Source organism: Macaca thibetana, chromosome 6 (genome assembly GCF_024542745.1).
Source record: "Macaca thibetana thibetana isolate TM-01 chromosome 6, ASM2454274v1, whole genome shotgun sequence".
Lineage (NCBI taxonomy): Eukaryota > Metazoa > Chordata > Mammalia > Primates > Cercopithecidae > Macaca > Macaca thibetana.
The window spans coordinates 18,279,514-18,306,569 of record NC_065583.1 but is presented as its reverse complement, the minus strand read 5'-3'; the positions used below and the strand labels follow the sequence as shown (position 1 = coordinate 18,306,569).

Genomic DNA, 27,056 nt, shown 5'->3' with positions numbered 1-27,056 from the left:
GGCCAATCCGGCTGGCAGCCGATTGACCTGACCCGGGCAAGGGTTAGTGCATAGAGTATTTAGTTCGGCCCCCTACTGAATGAAGACACTTTGTTAAATTCTCCAATGAGAGACGCTTAGAGGTAGGGGCGTGGAAGAGGGCCGGGGAATTTGACGCCAGATAACGGGAAGTGTGAGCTGATTGGCCGGGCTTCTCACTCCACGGCCCAGCCTTTTACGGATAGCGGAGGCCATCCATCAAAAGAATTACACCAATCAGAGTTGAAAATGCCCCCTTCTCGCGAGAAAGCCCCGCCCTCCAATATATTCCTCTGCAGGGCAGGCGCGGCCCCTTCGGCTCCGAGCTGACCCTGATCAGGGCCAAGTCGTCTCGGCTGCGCTGCCGAGACCTCCACCCAGGACAGCGCCCCCTCCCCGGGCCTCTCTCCTCTTGCCTACGAGTCACCTCTCCTCGTAGGCCTCTTGGATCTAATATCGTGGGGTGAGGGGAGCAGGCCCGGGGAGGGTGGTTACCGCTGAGGAGCTGCAGTCGCTGTCAAGGTGAGTGGGACTGCGCGGGGGTTGACCGCCAGGTGCGGGTGGGGAGCGGGTTTGGGGACGTGGAGCGAGGAGTAGGTCTGGCCCGCGCCCTTTTCCGCAGTTAACTCTACCGCTGCTGTGAGCACAAGCCCAGGCTAGTCCGGGGCTGGAGGGGCGGAGCCGGATCCGGCCTCCTGGGGTGCCTTAGTGTCTGCCGGCCCAGTCCCAGGGAGTAGCCAGGGGAGGAAGAATGGAACCCCTGCAGTTAGAGGTTCCTCACATGACCAACTCTGAAGATCTCCGCCTTCCTGTCTTTAGGTTGGTGTGGGGAGGGACCTTCCGTGTATCTAGGGCTTAGCTTGTGCCCGGGACATGGTTGTGTTATGCACACTTAAATCAATGGAATTCCCAGGTTCACCTTTCAGACTAGGTTAGCAACACCCACCGCCCCCCGCCCCAGTGCGTGCTCTTAATGCCACCTTTTAAGTTTCCTTTCCTAACAACAATAAAAGTTGACTAATATTGAGTATTGTATGCCAAGAACTGTGCTATACTCTATAAGTGGTGAATCTTGTTCAGTCTCTTCACATTCAGCGACAGATATTGTTACCCTCATTTTATAAATCTAGAAATAAGCTCAAGCTCATTATTGTTCAGTGTTTTTTAGGCACCTACTATATGTGCTAAGCTCTTTACGTGATTTCATTTAGGTCACACAAATCTGTGAGGTAGGTCATAAACCTTATCACTACTTTATAAATGAGGAACTAAGTACAATTAAGTAACTTGAACCGTTCATGTTGTTAAAATGTGGCAGAATACTTAACTACCATCTGCTTTTCACTTTCGGTATCCTGTCTTACGGTGATTATTCGTGGTTATCTATTGACAGGGTATAAGTTGAACAAGTATTTCTTGAAGATTTGCATTTTATTTTTCTAAAAAGCATGTTTCCGGCCGGGCGCGCTGGCTCACGCCTGTAATCCCAGCACTTTGGAAGGCGGAGGCGGGCGGATCACGAGACCAGGAGATCGAGACCATCCTGGCCAACATGATGAAACCCCATCTCTACTAAAAATATAAAAATTAGCTGGGCGTGGTGGCGCACCCCTGTAATCCCAGCTACTTGGGAGGCTGAGGCAGGAGAATTGCTTGAACCGGGGAGTCGGAGGTTGCAGTGAGCCAAGATCGTGCCACTGCACTCCAGCCTGGCAACAGAGCGAGACTCCATCTCCAAAAAACAAAAAACACACATTTAGGATGTGACCAACTTGTAGAAGGGAAATAAATAACAGATGGCACTTTGCAATGACTTAGATGCACTAGCCGCATTGGGGGATGGGAGACTTATAAATCATTTCTTGGCCCAGTGCAAAGATGGCCAAGGAAAGCAGGAAGGACTACTTACACTCCTTTCTGGTCTTTTTTTCTATATATAGATGATAGAGGTACTGACAACAACTGACTCTCAGAAACTGCTACACCAGCTGAATGCCCTGTTGGAACAGGAGTCTAGATGTCAGCCAAAGGTCTGTGGCTTGAGACTAATTGAGTCTGCACATGATAATGGCCTCAGAATGACTGCAAGACTAAGGGACTTTGAAGTAAAAGATCTTCTTAGTCTAACTCAGTTCTTTGGCTTCGACACAGAGACATTTTCTCTAGCTGTGAATTTACTGGACAGATTCCTGTCTAAAATGAAGGTATGTTTGAAGCTACACTTTTGTAATTTTGCTCAGTGTGTTTTGGAGATGGAATTGTTACCTTTTGGCTGATACTCACAAACTTGACCTTTTTTATTTTCAGCACGTAGCCAAAACATTAATTTTGTCTACCACAGCATTAATATGATTTCTTATCATAAGAGTACATCAGGTATTAGACTTAAATTCTGAAATGAAAAATAGTCTAATATCAAGTAACTAACTGCAGTTTCCTAGTAAGAAAATTGGCTGTTTTTAAAAAACCCTTCTTGATAGGTTGGATTTGTCCATTTATTTACTATTTTTAGATATAAACAAATGTATTAGTGGCAGATATTTATTAGAGGCTACATTGTGGCTAAGAATATACTCCTTAATCACTACCCATATATAAAATTGTAAATGTTATAGCCTTAGACCTAGTCAAGACTTGCTTATGCTTGGCATTTCCAGCTTCAGTGTACATGCAGTGGGGAGGAGAGTGTATCTGAAGGAGCAACTATTTTTCTATACTAGATAAACAAGACTATGTCACTTTCAGAGCTTAACTGTTACAAATGCATCTCCCTTTCCCATACACCTATGGTCACTGGAAGAAAAAAAGATGTGGCAATTAGAAGGAAACTCATATTTTAGTCCTTGGTATCTAATACAGTGTATCACAAGAAAGGACTTCAATATTTGTTGAAGATTCAAGAAATTTGCTTCAATAGACTAATTAACCTCTTGACATTTCACATGTGTAGTTACTACCTTTGAATCTATAAATGTTGCATAAATGAATAATATGTAGCTGTCCCCTCAGGTATAATTCAGTCTAATGTGAGAATAAGATCATTGCTCTTATGTACAAGTCATAGTAAGAAAAGTAAATACCTTATTCTTTTAAAGAGGTATAAGTGTACTGCTGAAGAGGTTACAAGAAGAGAGAGAGCACAGAGATATTAATACTGGTAACAGCTTAGTTTCGTGTGAGCTGGAAGTAAACAACTGGATAAAGTTTTGACTGTGCCTCATACTGCAGACATTCAGAAAATTAAATGATAAAGATTACTAGTGGATAGAACCCTTAGAGGCAGAGTAAACAGTATATGCCATAGTATTTTAAAACTGTTTTATGTGTTCCCACAAAGACAAGAGCCTGGAAAAAATACAACATCCTGGAAAGAAATGGCTTATTTTGTAAATAAGCCATAAAGTATTTCAGTCCTCATATATCTTTGACTAGTTAACTTATTTGAACAAACTAGAACAATGTTTACTTATACTTCTACAGTGATTAAAAAAAACACACAATTTTTCTATGCTGAGCCAAACATACGGAAACTCAGTCCAGTTACTCAAAAATTGCTTCTAAGTGGGGTCCATAGTGTTGACAGGCCATAGTTTAGGTATGAGTGGATTGTGTTAAGTCCATCACCGCTGAGAAATAAACCTCAGATATACATTTTCAAACTGTTGGGTCTGAGTTCTAGATTATCCTTTATGTTTTAATTGAAATAAGGTAGAGTCATGGGCTTACTGGTTTTGTTTTTGTTTTTTCAGGTACAGCCCAAGCACCTTGGGTGTGTTGGACTGAGCTGCTTCTATCTGGCTGTAAAATCAATAGAAGAGGAAAGGAATGTCCCATTGGCAACTGACTTGATCCGAATAAGTCAATATAGGTTTACGGTTTCAGACTTGATGAGAATGGAAAAGATTGTATTGGAGAAGGTGTGTTGGAAAGTCAAAGCTACTACTGCCTTTCAATTTCTGCAACTGTATTATTCACTCCTTCAAGAGAACTTGCCACTTGAAAGGTAAGTGACCTTTGTTTTGAACAAGAGAGATCTGGAAATCAGAATGGTATTGTATGGATATTGCATAAAATCAGTATCCTCATAGAATTCTAATAAAAATAAGTAAAATGACAGCTGTGGCTCCGTAAACTTTAATGTCAATCATAAGTGAGAAAATGTTCCATTGTCAATAGCTTCATTAAAGCTAATTCTTGGGATTAAAGTACATTTTGACTTTTATAGAAACTAGTAAGAAAGCATTTAGCACAAATTTATGGAAAAAAAGACCTTCAGTAGATGTTGAAATATTTATTAAAGCTAAAAGAAAATAAATATTGATATCTGTGGCATAGTACTGTTCATTTTAATTTTTTGGCCCAAATCATTTAAAACTCCCATGTGGTGCCTTAAGAAGTTAGTATCTCTGATGGAAGGGGAATTCCTTTAAATAGTTCACTTGCTATGATAAATGTGCGTAAGCTTCACTTTAAAACTTGACTTCAGTGTTTTTCTAAAAACATCTTTTGACTAGATGTAATATTATCTAATAAAAGTAATACCATTTTCTTTTTAAAGGAGAAATAGCATTAATTTTGAAAGACTAGAAGCTCAACTTAAGGCATGTCATTGCAGGATCATATTTTCTAAAGCAAAGGTAAATATTTTATAAAGATTACGCCTATTTTGTGACCTGTTTTTATATTTGGCATTTACTTTAAATTTATCTCTTTTAGCCTTCTGTGTTAGCATTGTCTATCATTGCATTAGAGATCCAAGCACAGAAGTGTATAGAGTTAACAGAAGGAGTAGAATGTCTTCAGAAACATTCCAAGGTATGTCAAGGACGTAGCGTAAATCCTATTAACAGCTGTAAAAGAAACTAAACCCCTTCTATCTCCTGAAGTAAAATGAGATGTCATATGTTTATTTGAAACTTAAGAAGCTATCCTTAAATTTTTTTAATGAGCAAAGACACATGTTCATAGGATTCCTTTTATTAATGTAGTTAAATAAGGTGGGACTTACTTTGAGAAATAATTTTTTTAATTTATGTACAGATAAATGGCAGAGATTTGACCTTCTGGCAAGAGCTTGTATCCAAGTGTTTAACTGAATATTCATCAAACAAGTGTTCCAAACCAAATGTTCAGAAGTTGAAATGGATTGTTTCTGGGCGTACTGCACGGCAATTGAAGCATAGTTACTACAGAATAACTCACCTTCCAACAATTCCTGAAATGGTCCCTTAACTGGTAAATTTGGTCTGTTATTATTCTCATACAGAAAATTTTCTAATGCCATAATTTTCAACTGAAAAGGAGTAATTATCTTCAAAATAAACAAAATGGAGTTGAAATAGTAAAGGGGGAGATGACATCACTGATCTAGTCAACTAATATTTGAAGGCCTTTACTATATACAAGGTACAACACCTTAGGAGTAAGGAATTATCCAACCTCTGATACATACGTTAGCCATTTCATTAAATTTTCAGCTTAGAGAACAGCAACCTCCTTGTAGCACTAAAATCATGCTTTTTTTTAATTGTACATGATCTTGCTGTATGTAGACCCAAACTCTGACTCATTTAAAATTACATAAGCTGAGCAGGACAACAGCACCAGAAGTCTGAACCATGTATGAACTAATTTGAGACTGTTCACTTATAAGCAAAATCAATATGAACTTGGATATTGTACTTAAAAGAAAAAGTAGGATGTGATAGATAGTCTCTACATTGGGTATCTGGAAACTGTCAGAATGTATCAACACTATAGTAACCTATCATTACTATAGCAGCTGGACTACTAAAAAGTAGTTATATGCATAAAAAATGTAAACTTGCTTTCTGCATATGTGATATACATTCTTGCCATCTAAATTTCCTCAGTGATGATTTATTTACTCTAAACTAAATGTTAACATTTAATACATCTACATATGATTATGAATATTAGATATGAACATTTCATATCTAATATTTAGTGTTTAGGCAGACCGGCTTCTGTTAAGTTGGATTTTGTTTTCTTTATTTAAATAGGATTATTACAGCACCAAAAAACTTCGCTGAAGCCTTTCTCCACAACCTTGTTCTATGGATTCCATAATGTTACAATGGATTTAAGCTATGAAGCCTCAAAACATCACAAGATAAGCATGATGGTCTCAGACTTGGGAAAACTGCCTAATATTACGCTGTAGTAGAATTATGTTTAGCTTTGAATTCATCTGTGAAGCATTCAAATCAAAGCTAAAAACCTAAATGTGAAATGCTAATGACAAGCCTGAGAAGGTAAACTGTGAATCTTCATTTCTATCATTGATCTAACTTTAGATATTGGATCAATATATTTAGGTAGTATTGAAAATGGTATTGGAGGAGTCACACTAATACTATCAACTATCAGTCTTCCCACAGCTTCAATCACTCTCATTATTCTAATCCTACTCCTACTTAATTTAAATATTAAATTTTAAGTTATGAGGTTTATGTCAAAAGGAACATTTCACAAATGCACTTTTAAGGCATAATAAGGGTTAACATTCTAGGCAGTATAAACACATCCCATAATGCAAGTAATAGATAATCTAGAGATGTGGACTTTATTGCTATATGGGAATTACATTTAAATTTGAGGGCATTTTATATAAAGAAAAATACAGACCTATAAAGTTTGGCATATTCATTAAGTTATCTTTTAATATTTTTTTCTAGAAAACAGGTGACATTTGTATCTACAATAAAAAATTTTTATACAGATCCTACTGTCGCAAACTGAATCCCATCAAGAAAATCAGTTTCTATTGTATTAGTAACTCAAAATAAATTACCACTTCGAAAACTTGCTTTCCCACACTAAGGTAAGTTCAGGCTAGATTCAACACTCCAGTTTTTTTACTAAAGACTTTTTTCAGTTAGAAGTGATGGCAGTTTTATAAAAAGAGAATATACTTCCACTGATGCCCTTACTGTGCAAAAAAAGTCTTAAGAAAAGCAAGTAGACATCTTCATAACTATGAATGAAGCTGCTGAGGTAGTGTTTAGGATTCTCCATGTCAGTTAGTGAGTGTAAGAAGGACTGTGTTAAAGTGTTGTAAACAGTTAGTGCAATGTATAGCCTGAGTCTATCCAGAATGGCTGTAACCAATTTGACATCACGTTATGGATCAATACACAATGAAAAACCAAAGAACCACGTATATCTTATTCTTAACTTTTGTAAACCATGTTTTATGGGTAACTTTTCAGTTTTCTCAAAAGGCTGATAAATTTCAGTATTTTGAATACATCATTGTTAATTTTGAGTTGGCAGAGGTAAACTAACCAACTACCATTATGTTTTAGTACTAAGGGATATACCTTTCAATAAAGTTACTGAAATTCAATCCTTTGCTGGGTGGCTTTTTTCTCCTCTGATTTAATTAACTGTTTTAGCAGTATGGTAACAGAACATTATAAAAAGCTATCTCTACTCAGTATATTTAAATTGAGTGCTAAATTTAGATGCATAGTACCAGAAACAATAAAATCCCTATTAATAGTATGATTATTAGCTGACACTTTACTTTTTTTTTTTCTGAGACAGGGTCACTCTTCTCACGCAGGCTGGATTGCAGTGGCATGATCTCAGCTCATTCCAGGCTCAGGAGATCCTCCCACCTTAGCTTCCAAAATAGCTAGGATTACAGGCACTTGCCACCGCACTCAGCTAATTTTTTTTCTTTTTTTTTTTTTTCTGTAGAGACAGTGTTGTCACTGTGTTGCCCAGGCTGATCTCCAACTCAAACTCTTGGGCTCAAGTGATCTGCCCACCTTGTTCTCCCAAAGTGCTGATATTACAGGCATAAGCCACTGTGCCTAGCCTCTAATGTTTTTTTAATAGACATAGAATGATGACAAGTAATTGTTTAATGTGCATTAAAAGTTGGTGTTTATGCATTATTAATCCTGTTTATCACTCAGATTCATCACTGCTATGGATGCTATCCTTAATACATATTTATTCTTAGTTTCAGCCCACTTGAAGTTTTGTGCAAGCCCTCTTACCTAATTAAACAGCATTTCAGCAGCATGGTTGCTAATGCCAGGTAACCACCATGTGTTATGTTAGCCTGCTTGGATCAACTGTAATTATTATTCTAATTGAAGCAATTAATATGATTTTGAACTGTTCATGTTCAAACTCACATCCTGTAAAGTCGACACTACAAGGAGTTACTGATGAAAGAAAAATTGTTCATAAAAGCCTCCTTTTATAACTGACTTGCCTTAGACTTATTTAATAATTTTTCATAGTATTTTTTAAAAAGGTATCTGAACCTTGTACGTAACAATTATGAGACATCCTATCTAAAAACATATATTTTCGATTTAACATTTGTGGCTGGCAGTGTTAATTTTTACTGTCTGGTACTATGAATCATCTCATTAAAATCCTCTCAACTGAATGAGGTTATCCCAATTTGCAAATGAAATAGAGAGACAGACGCTAATGATTTGCCCCTGGTCTATACCTGGTACTTGGAGGTAGGATTCAAAGCCAGGCAGTTCTAACTTCAGAGGCTGTGCTCTTAACCACTCTGTACATTACCTCTCAAAATAGAAGATTAATTAGACTCAAGTGAAATTGCTTGTATAATTTTTAATCAAAACTATATTCTGGCCACATTAACTTCTGTGCTGTCATCATGATCATAGAATAATAACACTCAGAATTTCTCTATACTAATAGAATAACTTTGATAAAATGTTATTATTTATTAAACCTTTTTTTCAGAAACCAAAAAACAGTAAACATGAGTCAAATAAGATGAATTAAAAGATAAGCCAATTTTTAAGGCCAAGTGCAGTGGCTCATGCTTGTAATCCCAGCACTTTGGGAGGCTGAGGTGGACGGATCACTTGAGGCCAGGAGTTCGAGACCAACCTGGCCAACATGGTGAAACCCCATCTCTACTAAAAATACAAAAAGCAGCTAGGTTAGGTGGCACACACCTGTAGTCCCAGTTACTCTGGAGGCTGAGGCAGAAGAATTGCTTGAACCTGTGAGGCAGATGTTGCAGTGAGACAAGATCACACCACTGCACTCCAACCTGGGCAACAGAGTAAGGCTCTTGTCTCAAAAAATAAATAAAAAAGCCACTTTTATATTCATCAAAGTAGAGTTAGGAACAACCAAAATTGCCAAGGATAATTAGGGACATTATGTAATGATAAAATTCACCAAGACAGTGCTAAAAGTAAGCACGTATTATCAGATCTTAAAAATACATGAAGAGACCAGGTGCAGAGGCTCATTCATGCCTGTAATTCCAATGCTTTGGGAAACCAAGGTGGGAGGATTGCTTGAGGCCAAGAGTTAAAGACCAGCCTGCTTAACTTAGGGAGACCCTATCTCTCCAAAAAAAAAAGTAAAAATTAGCTGGACATAGTGATGAACATCTGTAGTCCTAGGTACTGGGGAGCCTGAGGTGGGAAGACTGTCTGAGCCCAGGAGTTTGAGGCTGCAGCAAAGCATGACAGAGCCACTATGCTCCAGCCTGAGTGACAAGGTAAGACTCAAAAAAAAAAAAAAAAAAAAAAAAAAAAGAAGCAAAAATTGGTATCATTAAAAGGAGGACTGAACAAATTTTCATTTACTGTTGGAGACTTAAACATTCCTCTCTCAGTAGTCTATAGAATTAATACAGAATTAGCAAAGATGTAGAAAAATGGAATAATCCTAATAACCAGCTAGATTTAATTGACATAAAACCCTTCCACCTAAAACAACAGAATAAGCATTCTTTTCAAGTACACATGTAACACTCACCAAGATAAACCACATCATGGGTCTTAAACCTTAACAAATTTAAAAGAGATGAAATCATACAAAGTATGTTTTTTGACCATAATATAGAAATCAGTAACAGCAAGAAAATCTCCAAACACTTGGAAATTAAACAACACACTTCTAAATAATTCATGATTCTACAGAGAAGTCTCAAAAAATATGTTTAAATAAATGAAAATATCATTGTGCTTGGAATACAGCCATGCTGGTGCTGCAATTTATAACAATCGACTGCTTTTTACTAAACAAGAAAAAGGTCTTGAATTAATACTCTAAGCTCCCACTTTAGGAAACTAGGAAACTCTAACTGGGTGTGGTGGCACACCACTATAGTTCCAACCATTCAGAAGGCTGAGGGAGGAGGATCATGACCCTACGAGTTTGAGGCTGCAGTGAGCTATGATCATAACACTACTCTAGCCTGGGTGATGAAGTGAGACCAGTCTATTTTAAAAAAGAAAAAAAGTCCAAACTAAACCTAAAGCAAGCAGAAGGAAGAAAAAAAAAAACGAAGCAGAAAATCAATGCAATTGTAAACAAGTTAATAGAGAACAATCAAAACAAAAACTAATTTTTGAAAAAAGTAGTAAAATTGATAAACCTCTGGCAAGATTGACAAAAAGAGAGAAGCTGCCAATCTTAGGAATCAAAGAAAAGATAACAGTATAGATCCTCATTAGAACAACACAAAATACCATGAACAACTCTATGCACATAGGATTAGATGAACCAATTCCTTGAAAGGCACAGTATCAAAACTTAACTAAAGTAAACTTCAATAAATTCTCTATTTTTAAAAATTGAACTATTGTTTAAAACCTTACTAGCAAATTCATAAAACATTTAAAGAAGACTTAACACAAATTCTACAAATCTCTTCCAAAAAGAATAATCACTTTTCAATTCATTTTACCAGACCAGAATTAACATGATACCATACCAAGATAAAGATAATACAAGGAAAAAAAAAATTGCACAATATCCAAAATGAACACAGACATAAAAATCCTCAAAAAATAAAAATCTAGATACATAAGCTGAATAATGTACCACAACCAAGTTTGGGGTTGGGAGGAAATATAAGCTGTTTCAAAATTCTGAAATCAATCAATAAAATCCATGATTTTACCAGTCTAAAGAAAAAAAAAATGACCAAACTGATACAGAAAGAGCATAGAAAATTCAATATCCACTCATGAAACTCTGCTAACAACAAATTAATAGATGGGAACTTGCTCAACATGACAAAAGGGAATTTACGAAAGGCCTACAGCTTGCATACATAATGGTCAAAGACAATGCTTTCAAAATCCTAAGATCCAGAACAAGACTGGGATGGCCACTTTCTCCACTGTATTGTTCTGGCCACTGCAATCGGGCAAAAAATATCAAAGGCCCACAGAATTAAAAGGATAAAATAAAACTGTTCCTATTCGTAGTTTATGTAGAAAACTTAACAAGTTAACAACAAAATAACTTCCAAAACTAATAAAGTTTAGCAACGTCACAGGATACAAGGTCAACAAACAAAAATCAAACACATTTGTATATACTAGCAATGCGCAATTGGAAACCCATGTTTCCAAAATAATACAATTTAACAATCGTTCCCCCAAAATGAACACTGTGGAATATAGGCTGAAAAATGACATAAAATGCTGATAACTGAAATCAAAGAGGTCCTAAATAGATACCTCATGTTCATGGATTGGAAGACAAAATTGCATTCAAAACCCCAGTAGGATTTTTTGTAGATACAGAGTAGCTAATTTTAAACTTCATATGAAAGGCAAAGAAACTAAATTAGTCAAAACAATTTTGAAAAAGAATAAAGTTGAAGGAATTATGGTGCCCAGTTTTAAGACTTACTATAAAGCTATGATAATCAAGGCAATGTGGTATTTATGAAAGGATAAACACATAGATCAATGGAATAAAGTCCAAAACTAGACTCACATAAATAGCAATTGATTTTTGACAAAGGTGAAATGACAACTCAATGGGAAATAGACAATTTTTCAACAGATGATTTTAAAACAACTGAACATCCACATGCCAAAACATAAACCTAAATTTCACAGCTTATACAAAAATTAACCTAAAATGGATCACAGATCTAAATGTAGAACTTAAAATTATAAGACTTTTAGAAGAAAAAATCCATAGGCTGGGCACGGTGGCCTGTAATCCCAGCACTCTGGAGGCCGAGGTGGGCAGATCACTTGAGGTCAGGAGGTCAAGACCAACCTAGCCCATATGGTGAAATCCCATCTCTACTAAAAATACAAAAAAAAAAAAAAAAGGGCTGGGAGTGGTGGGCACACCTGTAGTCCCAGATACTTGGGAGGCTGAGGCACAAGAATCACTTGAACCCAGCAGGCAGAGGTTGCAGTGAGTGGAGATTGTGCCACTGCACTCCAGCCTGGGTGACAGCGAGAGTCTGTCTCAAAAAAAAAAAAAGAAAAGAGAAAGAAAAATTCTTCATGACCTGGGGTTAAGGTTCCTAGACATGACACCAAAAACGTGATCCACCAACGGCATGATGGATAAGACTTCATCAAAATTAAGTCTGTGCTTCAAAAGACACTATCAACAAAGTAAAAGGAGGAGAAATTACAAATCATATACCCAATAAGGGACTTGTACCCAGAATATATAAAGACCCTTACTACTCAATAAGACAACAACCAAAAAATGGGTAAAGAATTTGAATAAACACTGCTTTAAGGAAGATACCCAAATAGCCAATAAGCACAAGAAAGAACGCTCAACATAGTCATCAGAGAATAGCAAACCAAAACTACATAGATATACCATTTCATATCTACTAGAATGACTAAAATCAAAATGTCAAGTAAACAAGTGTTGGCAAGGATGCAGAGAAATTGGAACCTGTGTACACTGCTGGTGGGAAAGTAAAAAGATGTAGCTGCTTTGGGAAACAATGACAGCTCCTCAAATGATTAACATAGTTATCATATAACCTACAAATTCTACTCCTAGGTAAGAAATGAAAACACATATGCACATAAAAACTTGTACACGTTTATAGCAGCTTTAGTCAGGACAGCCAAAAGGTGGAATTACCCAAAATGTCCAACTTACAAATGTATAAACAAAGTGATACAGCCATACAATGAAGTATTATTCAGACATACTAATGAATGTGCTGATACATGCTAGAATATAGATGAACCTCTTAAGACATGTTAAGTGAAAGAAGCCAGTAACCAAAGACCACATACTACGATTCCATGTACATGAAATGTCCAGAACAGGGAAATCCATGAGATGAAAAGTGGTGGATGACGGGGGATGACAGGAGGATAAAAGCTAAACTATACGAGGTTTCTATCTGAGATGATGAGAACACTCTGAAATTGATTATTGGAATGGTTGCATTTATCTGTGTATATACTAAAAGCTACTGAATTATACACTTTAAATGGGTGAAATGTATGTTGTTACAATTAAGCTGTTTTTCTTAATTACATATGATTCCATTTATGACATGCTTGAAGACAAAAATATGGAGACAAGGATTAGATCAGTGGTTTCCAAGGTTTAGGGGCTGGGAGTAGGGTGTGACTATAAAGAGAGCATAAGAGTTCTTATGGTGATTGAATGCTTCAATATTCTGATTGTGGAGGTGTTTACACATATCCGTACTTAAAATTCACCAAACTATACACCAAAAATGTTAATTTTACTTTGTTTACTCAAAATAAAAAATTTTGTTAAATGTCAAAGAGAATAAAATTAAAAGAAAAATAGCCTCTTCCCCGACAATTCATTCTTAAAATAAGCAAGACAGGAATCATAGGGTGAATGGACTGCCACGGCCTGGAGTGAGGTGTTAAGGGTCCAGGCAGGGTGAGGAGGAGGATATCCCTGCTCAGCATAGGATGCGAAGCCTAAGCAGGGTGAGGAAGACATTCATGTGGGGAGATGACCTACAATAGAGAATCAGGCCAGGCGCAGCGGCTCATACCTGTAATCCCAGCAATTTGGGAGGCCGAGGCGGGCAGATCACCTGATGTTGGCAGTTTGAGACCAGCCTGACCAACATGGAGAAACCCCGTCTCTACAAAAAATTAAAAATTAGCCAGGTGTGGTGGCTCATGCCTGTAATCCCAGCTACTTGGGAGACTGAGGCAGGAGAATTGCTTGAACCCAGGAGGCAGAGGTTGCAGTGAGCCGAGATCACGCCACTGCACTCCAGTCTGGGCGACAAGAGTAAAATTCCAACTCAAAAAAGAAAAAACAAAAACACAAATAGAGAATCAAATAGGAATCAGATTTCTCACTGGTACTGAAAGGGGTTATAAATATGGAAAGGGAAAAAATGAAAATGAAGCCCATGGAATTAGAATTTACATGTGAACTCATGGTTTTCAATATACACAGATACAGAAATATAGATGTAAAGACATGCATTATATATATACACCAATAGCAATTGCACACTAGCACAGATCTTGGCTTTTAAATATTACCCACTAAAGAGAACCCAGGCTCTACGGAAAAATGGCTGATTCTTGGGTTAGGTCAAGGACAGCATGAGAAGCCTGGTATATCTTATGCCAGAGAGTAACAAATTGATTGAATAATGATGGGAACATGTCAGAAGGACACAGAGGCCACCCAAAATGGACTTCTACCAGCCAAATGTACAATAATTTTGAGCATCACTGTAATGAGAATAGGTTTTTAACCCACTGAATAAAATAGAAAATAATGAGATTATAGAGATATGATAAATTTAAAGTCTGATGAGAAACAAGGTAGTATTTTGCAACTATCTTCTCAAAAAATAATTATAAAAATAACTACAGTGGAGAAGTCTGGCAGACACTACCTTAATCAGTCATCTAAGAAACACCATCAGAAATGAGACAAATTGAAATTATTAAACTATGACAAGATGTACTTCTATCACATTCCTGCCAAAGATGAATAACCTCAATCTAATCATGAAGTATCAGAACTCAAAATAAGGGATGTTCTACAAAACTAGCCCATAATTGTCAAAAGCACTAAGTTGTAAAAGGAACGAAATGAGAACTTGTTCCAGAATGAAGTAAACTAAAGACAGCTGACATTTAAATGGAAGGCATGATTCTGACTGGATCCTCTTGCTATAAGGACGTTATTAGGACAATCGGTTCAATGTGAATGAAGTAAAGGTCTGAGGATTAGAGGGTGGTAATGTGTTAACATAAATTTCCTGATTTTAATGGTTGCATTCTAGTCATGTAAGATAATTTGAAGCAAACAGTTATCAGTAATGAGGAATCATGTCTTCAACTAATTCACAAATGGTTCAGAAAGAAAAGAATTATCTGTAACTTTTCTATGCATGAGATTTAAATTTTTTTCAAGAGTTAAAAAGGGCAAAAAATAAATAAAAAGGACATAAATAGGACATTGAATGTCTATAGACAATTCCTACCTATATGCCTAAATCACTTAAGATCAAAACAATGCCACTGATATACAATTAGTGACCTTCACTTTCTGCCACAAAGGACTCACTTAATTACCATGTTCACACTTCTCTTTTGTGTTAATCCACTTCTACTGTTAGACTTTTAACTATTTTTAAACTTCTTGACATAAAGTAATCCCTCAAGTAATAATATTCTAATTAAGAAATTTTCATTAACTCTTAATTACTTAAAATACATTTATGGACTTTTTCCTTTCTTAACATTGTTTTCAGCACTATAATTTTGTGTGAATTGTTATACTTAGACAAAGGGGTACACAATTCCTATTTAGAAAACTTTATTGAATATCATACTTATCAAAAGAAAAAGTTAATTTTCCCCAAAGGCACCCTTCATTTCACATGATCTATTCTCTAATGTTATTTTGTATTAAAAATATGGTTAAATATGGAATTAGTAAAATGCAGCATATAAAACTTCATGCTGAGCAAAAACAAGTCCAAAACAACTTTACCATGTATCCATAGAATAGTTCCCACAGTACATTTCCTACGTAAATCATGTTTGAATGCAATTTTTAGAACCATTTTAAAATATATTTTGCAATCTGTTAACTGTAGGCATCCACATTTTTCTTCCATTACATAATCTGTTTCTCTGATTAAGTTGGCAATATCTGCTAGGATCCACAGAATTCAGGAAAAAAAAGCAGTTATTTCTCAAGGTTTGAGAAATCTGGTCCACCTTTAGTGTAGTTTCCTGAGATTTCTGCTCCACTGAAGTCAAAACCAGGATTCTAAAAGATATAAAAATATATAATGAAATAAAACCTAAAAGGAAAAATACAAGTACAAACTGGCAATTGATAAAAAAGATATATAAATGACCAATAAATACATGAAAATATAACAGACTTCACTGTTGTCACCAAAATAACATTTAAAACTATGAGGCATTTTTCAACTCTCCTAGTTATAAATATTTAGAAATCACATGTATACTACAATGTTGGCAAGTGTATGGGGAAACATATACTTCAATAAAAGTCCGTAGATAGATTTAATAGCTAGCATTTTAATTTTTTTAATTTATTTATTTTTTTGAGACAGAGTTTCGCTCTTGTTGCCCAGGCAGGAGTGCAATGGTGCAATCCCAGCTCACCGTAACCTCCGCCTCCCGGGTTCAAGAGATTCTCCTGCCTCAGCCTCCCGAGTAGCTGGGATTACAGGCATGCACCACCACACCCAGCTAATTTTATATTTTTAGTAGAGACGGAGTTTCTCCATGTTGGTCAGGCTGGTCTTGAATTTCCAACCTCAGGTGATCCACCTGCCTCTGCCTCCCAAAGTGCTGGGATTACAGGCGTGAGCCACGGCACCCGGCCTATAGCTAGCATTTTTTGAGAGCTTTCTACGTGCCACACAAATCTCTAAGAGCTATATATATGTAAGATATTTAACCCTCACAACAATCCTGTAAAGTAGTATGTCAGGCCTTAGTCTTTTTGGTGGGCTATTTCATTTATCCAACAAACATTTGTTGAGCTCCTACTGTTTGGAAGACCATTAGAGGTATGTAGAATTCAAGAGTGAAAAAAAACAAAAATTCCTGCTCTAGCGGAACTTATTCTAGCAGGAGGAGACAAACCATAAATCAACCAGTACAGGGGCTGGCACGCTTTTTAAAGAACTAGGTAGTAAACATTTCAGGTTTTGCAGGCCACATGGTCTCTAACACAAATACTCAACTATCTGAAAGACAATATACAAACAAATGAGCATATATGTGTTCTAGAAAAGCTATAAAACAGGTAGTGGGCCAAATTTGGCACAAAGGCTGTAGTTTGCCAACCCCTGATCTAGTGTTAAAAGTTGGTAAGTGATAATAGAAAAAACAGGATAAGGGAAATAAAATGATAATATTTAAATGGGATGATCAAAGTATGCTTCATTGAGCAATTATATGAAAACATAAAAGCCAAACTGTGGAAGAAGAGCATTGCAGTCAGAACGATAGCAAAGGGATGGGCTGACATGTTCTTTAAGGAACAGCAAACAGGCCAGTATGGCAAAAGCAGAATCAGTAAGAGGGATAGCAGTAGGGAAGGAGGTAGTCAAGGAGATAATGGAATAACTGAACAGATATGGCCTTGTAAGAGATAGAGAAATGACTTGCAGAGTTTGAGAAGTGGTATGATATGACTTGGATTTTAAAAGAACTGCTCCAACTGGCCGGGCACGGTGGATCATGCCTGTAAGCCCAGCACTTTGGGAGGCTGAGGTGGGCGGATCACGAGATCAGGAGATTGAGACCATCATGGCCAACACAGTGAAACCCCATCTTTACTAAAAATACATAAAAATTAGCCATGCGTGGTGGCGGGAGCCTACAGTCCCAGCTATACATGAGGCTGAGGTAGGAGAATGGCGGGAACCCAGGAAGCGGAGCCTGCAGTGAGCAGAGATTGCACCACTGCACTCCAGCCTGGGCGACAGAGCGAGACTCCATCTCAAAACAAAACAAAAAACAAAACAAAACAAAAAACTGCTATTTTGGGAAGACTATGGCAAGAGTAAAAGTGAGAAGACCAATTAGAACGTTATTAGAGTAATCCGGGCAAGACATTAGAGGTGGTCCAGATCTGAATGGTAGTAGAGCTGGTGGTGAGAAGTGGTCAAATTCTAAATATATTTGGAAGGTAGCATCAACAAGATTTCTTAATACATTGGATAGAGTATGAGAATGATGTAAGAATCAAAGATGAGTCCCAAATTTTTTTTTGACCTCAACTACTAGTTTTCATCAACTGAGATGAGAAGGCTACGGGTAAAAACAAATATAGAAGGATTGTTAGGGTGTTCAACTTGGACATGGTGAGCTTAATATACATTAGATAGCCAGGTGGAGGTGTTGAATAGGCAACTGGGTATGCAGGTCCTAAATTCAGAAAAAAAGTCTAGGCTTGAGATATACATTTGGAAATCATTATCATAAAGACGTACATTATCAAGTGCTACGATCTAGTAATTCGTCTCCCAGATATTTATCTTAAAGATATCTTAGAACACTTGAGTAGTTTCACAGAGATGAAAGCACAGCTTTGTTTAAAATAGAGAAAAATGAAGAAATCTAAATCATATCAAAGGCAAACAGCTAAATCATGATAACACATCCAAACTACAGAATACTCTGAAGCAGTTAAAAAGAATGAGTTTTATACCTATGTACTAGTACAGAAAGAGACCCGCGGCATATTATTAAATAAAAAAGCAACAAGGAGAACAATACACACAGTGTGATCCTCCATTTATGCTAAAAAACAAAACAAACAGCCAACATATAAGATGAAAATGAGATAGATGGAAGAATGGTGGTGAAGGGGCCTTTCACTTTTACACTATGTAAGTCTATATTGATTCAACTATAGTAAGAGTTTATTCATGCATTACTGATGTACATAAAAGTAAGCTTAAACTCACAAATCACAGCAATACAAATAAATTCCTCTCAAGAAAATCTTTTGAAAAATCAAATCCATACAAGGCCATTATTCTAACCATTCACTTAAAAAATTCTTCTAGAAAATGTTTGTAACTCTTCATAATGACATTTGAGTTTCAATTTCAAATAGTATTTATTCAATGATTTTTATATATTTAATTACACATACTCATACACTTCATCTGACTTACTTCTTTTTGGAATCTCTCTAATGTAAGCTTTCTCTGCATTTGGTCTTGCACCCAAGGATCCGCTGCATATTCAGATTCTAGTAGAGAAGTCCAACAATTTGCTGCATCTCTCTTTGTCTTTGTGAGAACAATACGAACCATTTTTCTATCCTCTAAAAAAACACACACATACAAAGAAATTAGAGTTCTTCATCAAGTTGGGTTTTTTTTTTTTTTTTTTTTTTGAGACAGTCTCATTCTGTCGCCCAGGCTGGAGTGCAGTGGCGCAATCTTGGCTCACTGCAACCTTCGCCCCCACCCCAGGGTTCAAGTGATTCTCCTGCCTCAGTCTCCCTAGTAGCTGGGATTACAGGCATGCGCCACCATGACCGGCTAACTTCTGTATTTTTAGTAGAAACGGGCTTTCACCATGTTGGCCAGGCTGGTCTCAAGAAGTTCTTCATTAAATTTTATATTTTCAAAAACCACTAAGTAATCTTTTCTCCCCCCAGTAGGTAATTTTGACATACAACGGTTTTCAACACATTTCTATTGCTTTATCTTTCAAAGCTGCAAAGACAAAAAAGACCTAATACAAAAGGGGAATAGATAACAAGACAAAATTAATTTTAAAAAAAGATTTGATGCATTCTAGTAATTACCCTTACCCAAAGTCCATGTTCCCTCATCAGCTATTGTAGAATCAAAGAGTTTGCCCTGAAAAATAAACATACAAGATGCTAAAAATACAGAATTTAATTTGTATAAAGTTTTCATGATTAAGATTTATCTACTTTCCTACCTAATCCACATCTTATACCACCACTTCACCATGACATTTATAGGTGCGCAACCCTAAATTTTCTTCCAGCAGGTAAAATGGAAACTAGTTTACACTGCAAGGGATATTTACTATGGCAAAGAACACAGAGCTCTCTAAAGAAAGATCAGGGCTCCTTAATTTTTAGAAGATACAATAATGCTGACCACTAGCCAAATGTGAAATTAGTATCTGAAATGCTTTAATTCTACCAATTAAAATTAACCACAAGAAGGGATCTCCTGCTAAAACTAAAAAATGTTGTCTTTTTTTTTGAGACAGAGTTTCGCTCTGTCACCCAGGCTGGAGTGCAGTGGTGCGATCTGGCTCACTGCAACCTCCACCTCCAGGGTTCAAGCTATTCTCCTGCCTCAGCCTCCCGAGTAGCTAGGACTGCAGGCGCCCGCCACCACGACGGGCTAATTTTTGTATTTTTAGTAGAGATGGGGTTTCACCATGTTAGCCAGGCTGGTCTCAAACTCCTGACCTCGTGGTCCACCCGCCTAGGCCTCCCAAAGTGCCAGGATTACAGGCATGAGCTACTGCACCCAGCAAAATGTTGTTTTTAACGTAAACTTTTAAAAACATTTTAATCTTTTTGTTGGGCAATTGGCATTTAAAAAAACTTTACGTATTCCAGATTTGAAAGATCACTTGTGACTGTTCACAAACTCATGTTTTTTTAAAAAAAATAAATAAATAAACAAAATATAAATTTAAAAGAGACGGCACCAGGTCCGGTGGCTCAGGCCTGTAATCCCAGCACTTTGGAGGCCAATGTGGACTGCTTGACCCCAAGGGTTCGAATCTGCTGTGAGCTACAATCTCAGCCCTGCACTCCAGCACGGGAGACAGGGACCCTGACTCTATAAATAAATAAGTATATTTTTTAAAAAAGAGAGAGAATGCATAAGCTCAAATCCATTTTAATTTGCTGCCAAATTTAAGTTATAGAAAGTGAAATTAAAGTGTCACTAGAAAAAGCCCACATTTTCAAATATGTCAAAATTAGTGGAAAAAAAAAACTCCCATTGGTCTATATGTACATCAAAAATCCCCGAGTTACTGCTAAATTCCGAAAGTTACTGGATTTACTAAATTTAAATCGTAATCTAAAACCATTGTTGAGGAAACTATGAATTTACAATTCAGAAAAGTCACAGAGATCCAAGCTGACATAAATTAATGTCTTTCACAGGAATCTTGAGGCACTCAAAGCACCTCCATATACTGTAATATATATAATAGCTAACATATAGAATGAACTTATTACATACCAGTGAATACTCCAAGCTCTTCATACACATGAATACCAAAACAATCCTATGAGAAGGGTACCATAACTACCGTATCTTGTGGATAAGGAAGGTATACAGACACTGAACAATCTCTTGCCCAAGTTTACAAAACTAGGAAACAAGTCGTCTCCCTTCACATTACACTGCCATCAAACATCTTGGGCATGTAATCTGAGAACAAAATCTAATTTCAACCTGTTCATTTAACTATACGCTTAACAAAGAAAAAGCGAGTCCAGATCCAACGAGTATTGGTGAAAAGAAATAAAAGGGGTACTGCTTATTTTCTGCACACACCTCTTCACCACGTGCTTGACCACTCCATAAACATGCAGGATTTTTAAACTTTTAGATGACAAAACTAATCACCTGACATCATCTCTAAATTCTCTGCCCGTTATTCTATCCCTATTTTCCTTGTTGTCCTTTCCTATATTTATCTGTTTAATTACGCTCCACTGCAGGGATGTTATCTGTCTCGTTGCCTTCCTGCCACCTTCCCGTCTTCAGTGCACGGAAGAAATATTTGTTCCTTTAGCAACCTAGTTAATCTGTTCCCAGCTGAAGCCCTTCAGAGAAGCAGAAGCAGCAGTCTGGCTTGGTTTGAAAACTAAATAGGAAAATGGGCTCCTCAAATTTCCACAACTCAGCATCTGCCCTGAGGAGGCGGGCTCTGACCAGACCCAAACCTGGTCAGTGTTATCCTCTTTCTCTTTCTGCCAGCCACGGGAGCCGTGAGGACACCCAACAGTCGTTCAGGGAAACCATGAACTTTTAGGGGGCGGCTGGGAAGAGGAAACTGAACACAAGCCCCGAGCTGCTGCTACCTTGAGGATCTCGCGGCCGCCCACCGACAGCGCCACATGCCGGCTCTGCAGGCCGCACTGGATATCCTGGGCGCGCGTGCCTGGAGGCACCTGAACTTCAATGAACACCTCCTCCAGGGTCTGGTACCACTGGCCCCACGGGGTCCCGCACGGAACCACCCCACTCCGCTCCTCAAACGGGGCCGACATAGTCCAGTGGCTTCCCGGCCGTAGCCGCACCAGGCGGAGCCGAGCGCACGCGCGGAATCCCACGCTCAGGCTACGCCTCGGCCACTCTGCTCGGGTCACTGCACATGCGCAGGAACGCAAGCTGGCGTCTCGGTGTTCCTGTTCGTTTTCCCTTTTGAATGGCCATTTACGGCACCAGCAGAACCCGGATGAAAGAACTGAAACCCAGAAAAGTTCACATGCAACGAACAATGGGACAGAACTGGAACCAGTGAAGCCGGAACTTACTACACAGTCACCTAAGTGACGCCAACATGCGCTTTCAAACGCCTCCGTAGTGAAGTGCGCTTGCGCAAATGCTAGTGGTGCGTAGGTTACAATTGAGTAACGCCGGGAATGACTGGGTAGGTGGGTGGGGCGGGGAACAGTAACGGTTTCCTATTGGCTGGCAGCCTGAACTCACAGACCAGCTAATTGGACGCAGTCAGAACCCAGCAGTCTTTCTTTGTATTCCTCTGCGGGATTGGTGTGCCCAGGGGTTTGACTTTCCAATTGGCTAACGCCGGTGTGGGAGGGGAATGTGGGGAGTTTTGAATTTGAAGCCGGTAGGCAGTGATAATCCGCATTCAGTTGCCGAGGAGTGCCAGTGACCTTCAGTTTCTGGAGCTGGCCGTCAACATGTCCTTTCCTAAGGCGCCCCTGAAAAGATTCAATGACCCTTCTGGTGCGTAAGGGGGAAGGAGCTGGGGGACGGGAGACGCCCTAACGCCCTTTGCCTCTTTCGGCTCCCTTCTTGGGAGGCAAGCAGGAGGCGATTTTAGGATCGGGCTGGGGCTCATTCAATTGATTGATTTTTCTCAAATATGCTCTAAGCATCTGTTACATGCCAAGCACTAATCAGGATGCTAAAGATACCGCAGGGAGTGAAACAGTCCCCGCCCCTTGGGGCTTACATTCAGTCGGGGAATACTGTCAATAAACAGCAGTAATGGAGAAACTACAGCAGAGCGAAGGGAATGGAGGCGAGGCGTTGGTAGCTATTTGATTTTCAAGTCCGAGAGGGCCTCACTGATAAGAACATTGGAGTATTACTTTTAGCCTGAACTTGTGGATTTCTTTTGTATATTCCATTTGGGCATAAAAGTAGGAAGATCCGTAAAGGCAGTTTCTGGGTGTAAAATTAGAGCAGTAGTACTTATTGAAAACATAAACAATGAAGTTATCATTGCTGATATTGACCACTTATACCTCAAGCACCATACTAAGGCTGTACATCGATTATTAGTTGTTAATTTCCCACCAACTCTAAGGGGTAATCCTATTATTCATTGTTTTATTGATAAAAAGACTGAGACTTAAATTTGCTCAGTGCTGCACTACCAAAGTGCCCGGACTGGAATAAGAACCCAGCCCCCATCTTGTGCTCTTAACACCGCAATGCATAAGCACAGTAACCAGGAAGCCTTAGATGTGTTTGGTAGGCATTCATCATTTAAGATGCTGTATGCTGGGACTGTGCTACTAGATTTTGTTTATTCCTTCCAAAAGCCAAGTGAGGAAGGTACTGATACTGACCCCATTTTACAGATGAGAAAACAGAGGTTTTGTAACTTGCACAACCAGTAAGTGGTAGAGCTAAATATCAAAGCTCGTGATTTATCCACTATCATACACTATTTCATGGTTACTTATTACATCTCTTAATTTCTGTCAGCCAACGTGTGGATGAAAATGTTCACAACTACTCACAAAGGAAGGCCAAATGAGCAAGTGAATCAGCACAAACTTATTTTCTTAGTTAAAAGACTCAAGGACCATATAATTTCCCGAGTAATCAAAGGACCTACTCTTAAGTTTTGTCAGCAGTGTGGCTTTAAGGTTTTTTGTTTTTGTTGTTGTTGTTTGCATTATAGTAGGTTAAACTGTCTTTACCAAAGATACAGTATTTCAGGCTCACAGTTACAGGAGTAATACCAATTATTCGTTTGATGTTAATGTGTATGAGGCACTGTGGTGATTTTTCTTACTCGAGTAACCCTCACAACCACACTTTAAGGTAGGTACTGTTCTTTATCCTTGTTTTGTGAATGAAGAATCTGAGCTTCTCAAAGTCACTTTCCAGGGGCTTAAAGCTACACCGGAAAAAGAGAGTTTTTATTCACCCTCTTCTCCATACATCTACAAAGTATCTGGCCCATAGTAATGTCTATTGATTGGCAGGCCCCAGCTGGATTTGAACCCTGATCTGGCTGATTACAAAAGCCTATTCCATTCCCACCTCCCCAACATACTTTCTGTTTTCTTTTCCATGCTGCTGAACTCAACCCTGAGTTAAATATTGGGGATACAAACATGTTTAAGATACTCCCTAACTTCAAGCAGGCTTCTGGCTAATGTGGAAAATGGATAGTACATAAGCCTTAAGAAAACCAAGAAGTTCTATGATAGGAACAATATGCACAGGCTTCTATGAAGGGAGTTTTCTAGCCTGATTTGGGCATTCAGAAAAAACTAGAAGAGGCAACATCCAGGCTCTTCTGGCAAAACAGAAGGTTGGCTGTTCATTCTAGGTGGAAGAAATAGAAAACACAGAGAAGTTTGAAGAATTTGTTTAATGTAACACATAAAATGTTTTGTTTGCATACAAGTGTGAACTGCCTGGCTTAGCTTTTGTTCATTGTTGATGAAGATGTAAGCTGTTCCAGACAGCTTATGATCTCTCCCAAGATATCCCATTCCTCTTGTCTGATGTTCCCTCTCCCCAGATTTCTAACAAGTCAAACCTATGTTCTAGTGCATTTAAGAGTTAAGAAAAATATATAGAACATGAAAATGGCATGTGCCACAGTCTCACAAAGTATTGGTAAGTGTACAGGCTCCGTTTCAGCCTAGTTGCTCTTGAATCCAAATCCCTTTAACTATCAAACCTGACTCTGTGGAGTCTCTAGGGAAGAAGTTTTGTTAAATATGGCCTTAATTGTTCGCAACTTGCACATGCTGCTTAGTCACATCCACTCTCCCATGTTTTGCTGGCCCTTATCTCCTTGAGAGTGGACCCAGTGAGGGATGAGAATACTAGAACTCATCCTACGTACACTGCTGAGTTTTTTCAGTGTACCTAGGATGAATTCAGCCTGATTTAATTTTTGTTTTCTGTTTCTCTTCTGGCTGCTTGTCAAATCTAGATCAGTCCTTCTCATGCTTTTCCACAGCAGCATTTCTAAGAGCAGAGAGCAAAAGAGAAAAACTACCAGCTCTGAATCCCTCCCGACTTACCCCCAAAGGCCATAGCTACCAGTGGTGGTGGCAGTTTTCTCTGAAGTCTTCTGTTTGCTTCAAAATACACTATATTCTTCATTACCTCCCACCCCTACCCCAAATGAATAAAATAGATGCTCTAAGATGTACCACACTCTGTAATCCCAGCACTTTGGGAGGCCGATACCGGCGGATCACGAGGTCAGGAGATCGAGACCATCCTGGCTAACACGGTGAAACCCCGTCTCTACTAAAAAATACAAAAAAACTAGCCGGGCGAGGTGGCAGGCGCCTGTGGTCCCAGCTACTCAGGATGCTGAGGCAGGAGAATCACTTGAACCTGGGAGGCAGAGGTTGCAGTGAGTGGAGATTGCGCCACTGCACTCACTCCAGCCTGGGCAACAGAGTGAGACTCTGTCTCAAAAAAAAAAAAGCAAAAAAAACCCCAAAATTTATATTTCAACCTAAGATGTATTCTTATATCTCTACACACATATATGAAAGGAAAGTTTCACAAAATAGTTCTTAACTTTGCAGCGTATGAGTCATGCTGACTTTTTCTATTGTTTTTACTTTTTAAAAAGTGCTAATCAAGATCTACTCATGGGGCTGGGCATGGTGGTTCACACGTGTAATCCCAGCACTTTGGGAGGCCGAGGCAGACAGATCAACTGACATCAGGAGTTTGAGACCAGCCTGGCCAACATGGTGAAACCCTGTCTCTACTAAAAATACAAAAAAAACTAGCTGGGCATGGTGGGGGGAGCTTGTAATCCCAGCTACTCGGGAGGCTGAGGCAGGAGAATCACTTGAACCCAGGAGGCAAATGTTGCAGTGAGCCAAGATGGTGCCACTATACTCCAACCTAGGCAAGAGAGCAAGACAGTATCTCAAAATAATAATAATAATGAGTTTCTGTCTACCATTTGACAAACATTTAGGGGACTGCAGTAGTTGCCTGAGAATGGTCCAAGCTCCTTGCTCTTCCTATTTATTTGCATGAGGCTCTAGACTGAAGTAAAGAGCTTTTCAGAGAATAGTATTAATCTGTTTGTTCCCAATCAGCTAAAGCTTTAGGCTAATAGTATTTTAATTATTGTAAGTCCTAAGGGCCCCATGTCAAATCTGCTATGTTTATTTACTCAGAAATGCCTTCAAATCTGGGACTTTAGTTAAGTGAAATTATGCAGTATAAACTTCTGGAACATACAAATATAGTCTAGTACAATTTTTACTTTGCATAACATTGGCTTTTTGAATTTCCTAAGCCTCACATTCTTTATCTGTAAATTATCACATAGTGTTCTTGAGAGGATTAAATAAAATGACATCTATAAAATGCTTAGCATAATGTCTGGCATTTAGTAAGTGCTCAAAAACTTCTAGTTGCTCAGTGTGGTTGCTTTTCTTCCGTGTGTTTGAATTGCAGTTGATATCTTCAATAGGTCTGATGTATTGACATTAGCCAGAGATGGATTATCACTATAAATTTTTATTCTAGGCTAAACATTGAGGGATAGACAGTTTTAATTACTTTATTTCTAGAAACCAACAGTAGTTACCTTTGTGACTCTCTTTGAGTAGAGTTGACACCAAGTATTTTATTTGCTATATTCAGTCCTTAGTAAGAAAGCCATATATTGCCTGTAATACATGATGTTCATCTCAAAAATTGTTGTTTGCTCAGTTGCCTGTGTTCCTTTGACCCAGTTGATATAAAGGGCAAGATG

General features: G+C 38.3%; 3 protein-coding genes across 7 annotated transcripts in view; 2 read left to right on the top strand and 1 right to left on the bottom strand.

Annotated features, from left to right (window-relative positions):
* The first annotated feature begins 9 nt into the window (after positions 1 to 9).
* Positions 10 to 7,387, top strand: CCNG1 (cyclin G1). The gene is made up of 8 exons (XM_050792700.1): positions 10 to 540; positions 1,959 to 2,222; positions 3,768 to 4,021; positions 4,577 to 4,655; positions 4,735 to 4,833; positions 5,059 to 5,183; positions 5,233 to 5,253; positions 6,042 to 7,387. The coding sequence occupies exons 2-8, from the start codon at positions 1,959 to 1,961 to the stop codon at positions 6,106 to 6,108; spliced, it is 909 nt and encodes a 302-aa protein (XP_050648657.1). The 5' UTR covers positions 10 to 540; the 3' UTR covers positions 6,109 to 7,387.
* Positions 7,388 to 12,865: 5,478 nt separating this feature from the next.
* Positions 12,866 to 27,056, bottom strand: part of NUDCD2 (NudC domain containing 2) — a 991,190-nt gene continuing 976,999 nt past the window's right edge. Inside the window, exons 2-5 of one of the 2 annotated variants that reach the window (XM_050792698.1) lie at positions 21,901 to 22,130; positions 19,624 to 19,672; positions 18,977 to 19,128; positions 12,866 to 16,080 (exon numbers count right to left, since the gene is read on the bottom strand). In XM_050792698.1, coding sequence (XP_050648655.1) covers positions 15,997 to 16,080; positions 18,977 to 19,128; positions 19,624 to 19,672; positions 21,901 to 22,089 — 474 coding nt within the window. In that variant the 5' untranslated portion in view covers positions 22,090 to 22,130 and the 3' untranslated portion in view covers positions 12,866 to 15,996. Of the gene's footprint in view, positions 16,081 to 18,976; positions 19,129 to 19,623; positions 19,673 to 21,900; positions 22,305 to 27,056 lie in introns of those variants that run through there. The other variant, XM_050792696.1, reaches the window with a different exon arrangement.
* HMMR (hyaluronan mediated motility receptor) overlaps positions 22,350 to 27,056 on the top strand; it is a 34,071-nt gene continuing 29,364 nt past the window's right edge. For 2 of the 4 annotated variants that reach the window (XM_050792692.1, XM_050792691.1), the window contains exon 1: positions 22,657 to 22,792. In XM_050792692.1, coding sequence (XP_050648649.1) covers positions 22,747 to 22,792 — 46 coding nt within the window. In that variant the 5' untranslated portion in view covers positions 22,657 to 22,746. Of the gene's footprint in view, positions 22,434 to 22,566; positions 22,793 to 27,056 lie in introns of those variants that run through there. The other 2 variants (XM_050792693.1, XM_050792690.1) reach the window with 2 other exon arrangements.